This window comes from Haematobia irritans, chromosome 4 (genome assembly GCF_050003625.1).
Source record: "Haematobia irritans isolate KBUSLIRL chromosome 4, ASM5000362v1, whole genome shotgun sequence".
Taxonomy (NCBI): Eukaryota; Metazoa; Arthropoda; class Insecta; order Diptera; family Muscidae; genus Haematobia; species Haematobia irritans.
Genome location: NC_134400.1, coordinates 44768957 through 44776725, shown reverse-complemented (window position 1 = coordinate 44776725; position 7769 = coordinate 44768957). Strand labels below are relative to the sequence as shown.

General features: G+C 34.3%; 1 protein-coding gene across 5 annotated transcripts in view; it reads right to left on the bottom strand.

Moving 5' to 3' along the window:
• Positions 1-5342: 5342 nt before the first annotated feature.
• Positions 5343-7769, bottom strand: part of LOC142233491 (F-box only protein 32) — a gene marked incomplete at its 3' end in the record, with an annotated part of 42938 nt that continues 40511 nt past the window's right edge. For all 5 annotated transcript variants that reach the window (XM_075304436.1, XM_075304434.1, XM_075304432.1 and 2 more), the window contains 3 exon segments: positions 5343-5435; positions 5498-5679; positions 5848-6134. In XM_075304436.1, the coding sequence (XP_075160551.1) occupies positions 5343-5435; positions 5498-5679; positions 5848-6134 (562 nt within the window).

Below are 7769 nucleotides of genomic sequence, written 5' to 3'. Positions count from 1 at the left end.
GATGTGTTACAAACGGAATGACAAACTTATTACACCCCCGTCACCATTCTATGCTGGTGGGTATAAATATGGAAAACATTTAAATCTGAAGCAATTTTAAGGAAACTTCGCAAAAGTTTATTTATGATTTATCGCTCGATATATATGTATTAGAAGTTTAGGAAAATTAGTGGCGATTTTACAAGGAAAATGTTGGTATTTTGACCATTTTTGTCGAAATCAGAAAAACATATATATGGGAGCTATATCTAAGTCTAAACCGATTTTAACCAAATTTGGCACGCATAGCTACAATGCTTATTCTACTCCCTGTGCAAAATTTCAACTAAATCGGAGTTAAATATTGGCCTCTGTGGTCATATGAGTGTATATATGGGAGATATATCTAAATCTGAACCGATTTCAACCAAATTTGGCACTCATAGCTACAATGCTAATTCTACTCCCTGTGCAAAATTTCAATTAAATCGGAGTAAAAAATTGGCCACTGTGGTCATATGAGTGTAAATCGGGCGAACGAGAGAGAGCTATATCTAAATCTGAACCGATTTCAATAAAATTTGGCACACTTGACTACACTACAAATTACACTCCTAGGGCAAAATTTCAACCAAATTGGGGTAAAACTCTTGCTTTTGGGTCCGTATTAGTCCATATCGGGCGAAAGATATATATGGGAGCTATATCTAAATCTGAACCGATTTCAATAAAATTTGGCGCACTTGACTATAGTACTAATTGTTCTTCTTGTGCAAAATTTTAATCAAATTAGGGTAAAACTCTGGCTTCTGGGGCCATATAAGTTCATATTGGGCGAAATATATATATGGGAGCTATATCTAAATCTGAACCAAAATCAATAGGGTTCTATTCTGAGCCAAAACACATACTTGTGCCAAATTTGAAGTCGATTAGACTAAAACTGCGATCTAGACTTTGATTACAAAAGTGTGTTCACGGACAGACGGACATGGCTATATCGACTCAGGAGCCCACCCTGAGCATTTTTGCCAAAGACACCATGTGTCTATATCGTCTCCTTCACACAAAGAAAAAATTATGTTTATATCTATATAAAAAATTTGCAGAATTATTTCCTAAAAAACGATTAGGAACCACTGTACGTCGGTCAATTATACCGTAAAATATCAAACTAGAACCATCCGAAAAGCTATGAGATAAATACGATCGATACGTACGATCAAACCTAAAATCAAATTCCCATTTTATTAATCTATATTTTTCAAAGTTTGTACTAAATTAACTAAAAATGGTAGTATTGAATTAGTTTGGGTGAAATAATATTTCCTTTTTTTTGCAGTAAATGGTAAACATTTGAATTTTTCTTGTGACAGAAAATGCAACACATGTAAATAAGAAAATTCTCCGATTTTAATAAACTTATTTTCATTAATTGGCGACTACATTTTAGTCGAGATGAACCGACTTAATCGGCAGTGGCATCGACTGTTAGTCGGCGGCGGCTAAAATCTCTGATCCAAACTAAATTTTTGCCTCCGGCGGCGGCATCTTAACGGCTGAATTGGACTATTTGGCGGCGGACAGTTATCCATTATAAAATCAATTAGAAGTTATCCGTAAGGAAATGAGAATAATTGTTCCCCAGACAACTGAAATTTTTTATAGCCGATTTAAAATTATTTTAATTCCTAAAAATTAGTTAGATTTTAATTCAATTTTGACAAATGTGAGACATTTTTCTTATTTTAATAATTTTTTGTTTATAATAACATGAACTAAAAATTTAAATTTTTTTTATACAAACGAAGTACGAAATTTTACTAAATATGAAAATATTTCCTTGTTTTCTAAAATGGGCGAGGTTTGCTGAAACAGAGTTCATCTGAAATGAATAAATACTTAAATAAAAATTTATTAAAAATAATACATTTTTTTCATATTTTGGAAGAAATAATTGGAATTAAAATTTGTTAAAATGTCTTTAGCGCTATATAAAGTTCTAAAATAGCACTAAGGACACTTTAACAATTTTAAACTCCAATTTTTTCTTCCAACATATGAATTTTTTTTTAAACAACAGAAAAAAAATATTATTTTTAATAAATTTTTATTTAAGTATTTTATTTTTTCCAAAAAAATATAATTTTTAACCACGAGAAAAAAATATTAATTTTTTATAAATTTCCTTTAATTTGACAAAAATTATTGAAATTGTATCATGTTGCAATTACTAAAATATTTTAGTTAAAATTTTCTAATATAAATCTTTACAAAATTTTTGATTAACGATATTTGATTAATTGTACAACTAATCTCTCATCCTGTATGGGGTTTAAATTTATCCACTGAACCCGATCACGGAGTTTATTATACCCTCCACCATAGGATGGGAAGTATATTAACTTTGTCACTCCGTTTGTAACACATCGAAATATTGCTCTAAGAATATTTTATTTCTAAGAGAATCATATTTCATCCGATCCGGCTGAAATTTGGTACATGGAGTTGGTATATGGTCTCTAACAACCATGCAAAAAATTGGTCCACATCGGTCTATAATTATATATAGCCCCCATATAAACCGATCCCCAGATTTGGCTTGCGGAGCCTCAAAGAGAAGCAAAGATCATCCGATGTTGCTGACATTTGATACATGGTGTTGGTATATGGTCTCTAACAACCATGCAAAAATTGGTCCACATCGGTCCATAATTATATATAGCCCCATATAAACCGATCCCCAGATTTGGCTTGCCGAGCCTCAAAGAGAAGCAAATTTCATCCGATGTTGCTGACATTTGATACATGGTGTTGGTATATGGTCTCTAACATCCATGCAAAAAATTGGTCCACATCGGTCCATAATTATATATAGCCCCCATATAAACCGATCCCCAGATTTGGCTTGCGGAGCCTCAAAGAGGAGCAAAGTTCATCCGATCCGGCTGAAATTTGGAACATGGTGTTAGTATATGGTATCTAACAACCGTGCAAGAATTGGTCCATATCGCTCCATAATTATATATAGCCCCATATAAACCGATCCCCAGATTTGGCTTGCCGAGCCTCAAAGAGAAGCAAATTTCATCCGATGTTGCTGACATTTGATACATGGTGTTGGTATATGGTCTCTAACATCCATGCAAAAAATTGGTCCACATCGGTCCATAATTATATATAGCCCCCATATAAACCGATCCCCAGATTTGGCTTGCGGAGCCTCAAAGAGGAGCAAAGTTCATCCGATCCGGCAGAAATTTGGTACCTGGTTTTGGTATATGGTCTCTAACAACCATGCAAAAATTGGTACACATTGGATCATAATTATATATAGCCCACATATAAACCGATCCCCAGATTTGGCTTGCGGAGACTCTAAGAGAAGCAAATTTCATCCGATCTGGTTGAAATTTGGAACATGGTGTTAGTATATGGTATCTAACAACCGTGCAAGAATTGGTCCATATCGCTCCATAATTATATATAGCCCCATATAAACAGTTCTCCAGATTTGACCTCCGGAGCCTCTTGGAGGAGCAAAATTCACCCGATCTGGTTCAAATGTCAACGTGGTGTTAGTATATGGTCTCTAACATCCATGCAAAAATTGGTCCACATCGGTTCACAATTATATATAGCCCCATATAAACCGATCCCCATATTTGGCTTGCGGAGACTCAAAGAACATGGTGTTAGTATATGGTATCTAAAAACCGTGCCAGAATTGGTCCATATCGGTCCATAATTATATGTAGCCCCCATATAAACCGTTCTCCAGATTTGACCTCCGGAGCCTCTTGGAGGAGCAAAATTCATCCGGCCCGGTTCAAATTTGGAGCGTGGTGTTAGTATATGGCCGCTAACAACCATACCAATATTGGTCCATATCGGTCTATAGTTATATATAGCCGATCTCCAATCACACAAAAATTGCTCCATATCGGTTCATAATCATGGTTGCCACTCGAGCCAAAAATAATCTACCAAAATTTTATTTCTATAGAAAATTTTGTCAAAATTTTATTTCTACAGAAAATTTTGTCAAAAATTTATTTCTATAGAAAATTTTGCCAAAATTTTATTTCTATAGAAAATTTTGTTAAAATTTCATTTCTATAGAAAATTTTATCAAAACTTTATTTCTATAGAAATTTTTGTCAAAATTTTATTTCTATAGAAAATTTTGTGAAAATTTTGTTTCTATAGAAAATTTTGTGAAAATGTTATTTCTATCGAAAATTTTGTGAACATTTTATTTCTATAGAAAATTTTGTCAAAACTTTTTTTCTATAGAAAATTTTGTCAAACTGAATTATATACGTTTTTAATCGGTCTTTTTTATGTAATATATACCACGTATGGTATATATTAAATCAAAGATACAGATTTAAGATACATTTGCCATCGTGTACCAAACACGTTTTTCTTTTGTTAGAGTTTTTGAATTGCTTCGAAAATTTTAAACTTTTATTACAAAAAAATTCGTTTGTTACAAAATTTTTATTTTTTCAATAAAAAAATTATTTTTGAACCAACAACACAGTCCATTTCGTTTATATCAAGCACTGTTCTTTTCTGACTTTAAGTCTTTAATAAGACACATTTTACAGTTCATAGTAAAAATTTAATATAGTAGTATGTAATGTTGAACATCTTTTCGGACTCTTCCGAACATATCTGCAATATATGTAAAAAAAAAAAACAAAAAAAAAACTTTTTGGTGTTCGGTCGAAGCAGGGATCGAAACCACGACCCTTGGCATGCAGGGCGGACGTAGCAACCAACCACTGCTCCACGGTGCCCAACTAAATGTATGTTTCTGTTAAATAAAGTTTGTTCAATCGGCTCGTGGGCGCCGCAAGCTATGCTATATAAATATAACTTATACTCGTATTTACATATATGTCGCAAACATGTTATGCTAGTTTATAAATATCATATGCCTGCAATTAAAGATATTGTGCTAAAAATTTGAGTGCCAAACCTATAATTTGTATACCGAAACATATGAAAAACAGTCTTTTTCGTCCGTCTGGAGAAGGAATATGACCACCTCAAACACGATCACGGTGATAATGTAACATGTTTGACGCAAAACGGTTGCGTCAAACATGTTACATTATTGGAAATGATATATCTGATTTCAGCAGGGCTATTATATTTGACAAAAGAAATATTTTTGCGACAAAAAATTTCCATGTTCACTGTAAAAAAGAAAGATCATGTTCCTTCTCTGGGGGTAGGGTAACATGGAACCTAGCCTAAAGTAGACTATAACCCATTCTCGTAGCCGAATGTAACAGGCCAGCATTTTTCAGTACGCCATTTACTTATAACTATCTAAATGCGTGTATACTCACTTCCAAATCCCTGTGATCGGCAATACGTAATATTATTTCTCGTATACATTCCTCAGGCAGATCACATAATTTTGGACGTATTTCTGGACCAGGCTACAATGAAGTTAAAGAAAAAAAAACTTTAAAAATGTTTGCCATTTATCTCTACCACTTACCTCTTTAATTTCAATCTGATTAGCTAGTTGTTGAATACGCTTAATGGTTTCCACATGCTCCTGCCAAAGATTTGAGCTACCCAATGGTTTGCCCCAACATTTCTGATTCTCCTGATAGACAATATGTTGCAATTGCAGCGAAAGACCACGCAAAACATTCAAATGTTGTTGGCTGTCACTAACTGGAAGAGAGCAAGGAAATAAATTAGAAATATAGCGGGCAAAAAAAAAAAAACAAAGCGAGATATCGCCATTTAAATAGATTTGAAATCCATAGACAAAACTAATAACAGTCATGCAACATAAGACAATGAATGACAAACAAGTTTTCACAATATCCATTTGCTTACCATGAGAGGCAACTTCTTCGACCATTTGCAACAGTTGCTTTTGGGCACTGCCCGACAAATTAGCAATGCCTTTGTGGGCCACCAACAAACGCAGTAACGCCACTATGTAATGGAAGCGCCTTCGATCTCGTACCGAACTGCGGAAATCCAAGCGGCGTACCGCTTCACCCAATCCATTAAAACCGGCTATTTCTCGTGTACATCTAATGGTTATGTGGCAGTGGGGTGGTATGGTTTCCTCGTTGTTGTCATCACTTTCATAATTATCTTCGTTAGTGGATGGAAGTCTAAAATGAATTGGAAAAATAAAATCAGCTGAATATGGGTTGTACGAAATCTCAATTTATTATGATTGCAATAAAATTATACTGGGGTTTTTACCCACTGGTTGAAAGTAAATAAATTAATAAAAAAATGCTAACAAATCATTTTAATTAATAAAAAAATAAATTATTTCATTTTTAAAAAGTCCATCGGTTTTATTTCAGCGGAAGTGTATTCTTATATATTATGCATCCAGAAACATAAGTCATCTATTAACAACAACAATTATTAATTATTATTATCAATTATTATTAATTTTAAAAAGTTATACTACGTTCACATTACGCTCAATTTTCAGTAGATTTGTAGTGCTTTCCAAAAAGGTCAACGAACATTTTTGTAGCCAATTTAAATTAATTTTGAGATCGTGGAACTTCCCCAATGAAAAATTGGATAGAACTGACCAGATATTGTTAGATATAGTATCGTATCTGATTTGAATTTTCTTGTCCATTTGCTCTACACATTACGCTCAAACTCCACATATTTCGAGATTTGAAATCTCTTTATCAGGCGAATGATTGAGTAAAGTGCAAAGCGATGCAAGAACAGGAATAGTTCAGCTTTAATTTCCAAATTCAAACAACATCTTCAAATTAATTCTCGGATTTAATTTATACCTTTTCTTTTTTACTTGTCAGAATCTAATATCTGGGGCGATATTAGATTCTGACAGAATCCGTCGTTACTTCACGTTTAAGGCGCCAAAATCCACAGTTTGACATTAATTTGCTCAATATTTTGCATAAGGAGTACAATTAGTAATATAGTCAAGTGTGCAAAATTTGGTGGACATCGGTTCAGATTTAGATATAGCTCCCATACAAATCTTGCGCTCGAGTTAGACTCATATCACCTCCGGAGAACTGATTTTCACTCTGAGACTAAAGTTTCACTCCGATTTACTTGAATTCAGATCAGATTTAGATATAGCTGCCATATATATCTTACGCCCGATTTGCACATATATGGCCCCAGAAGCCATAGGTTAGGTTAGGTTACGGTTAAAGTGGCAGCCCGATTAAGATTCAGGCTCACTTAGACTATTCAGTCCATTGTGATACCACATTAACTAAAAGTACCTATTACATATGGGCACTTCTAGTTTTAACCGCTGAACCTTCTTGATTATTTTTCTTTGTTGAACCAACCAGATTGTTCCAAAAACATTAGCAGACTGCTTAAGTTAACGTTTTCCAGATCCGTCAGTAATCTGAAGATATATGCTCCTAAAAGTTGCTTGCGCTTTACACAAAATGCAGGACACTCACACAAGAGGTGTTTAATTGATTCTTTTTCCTCCGCATCATGACAGCTCATACAATAGTCATTATACTTCGCGCCAATCTCCTATCAGGCAGCGACCCGTTATAGCAGATATCAGGAGTGATATCTGACGTCTCGAGAACATTAGCATATCTAGTGTGCGGTTTAAGTTGAAATGGGGCCATATTTGCTTGGTGTCGTTACAACCCTTGCAATTCTCCCATCGAACATTTGCCATCATAACAGCCTTCTCACGCAGCATGAGCTTGCAGGTAGCTAGGGGCATACCAACAAATTCTAGTTCCCCTGGAATATGTAAGGTAGTCCCTAGC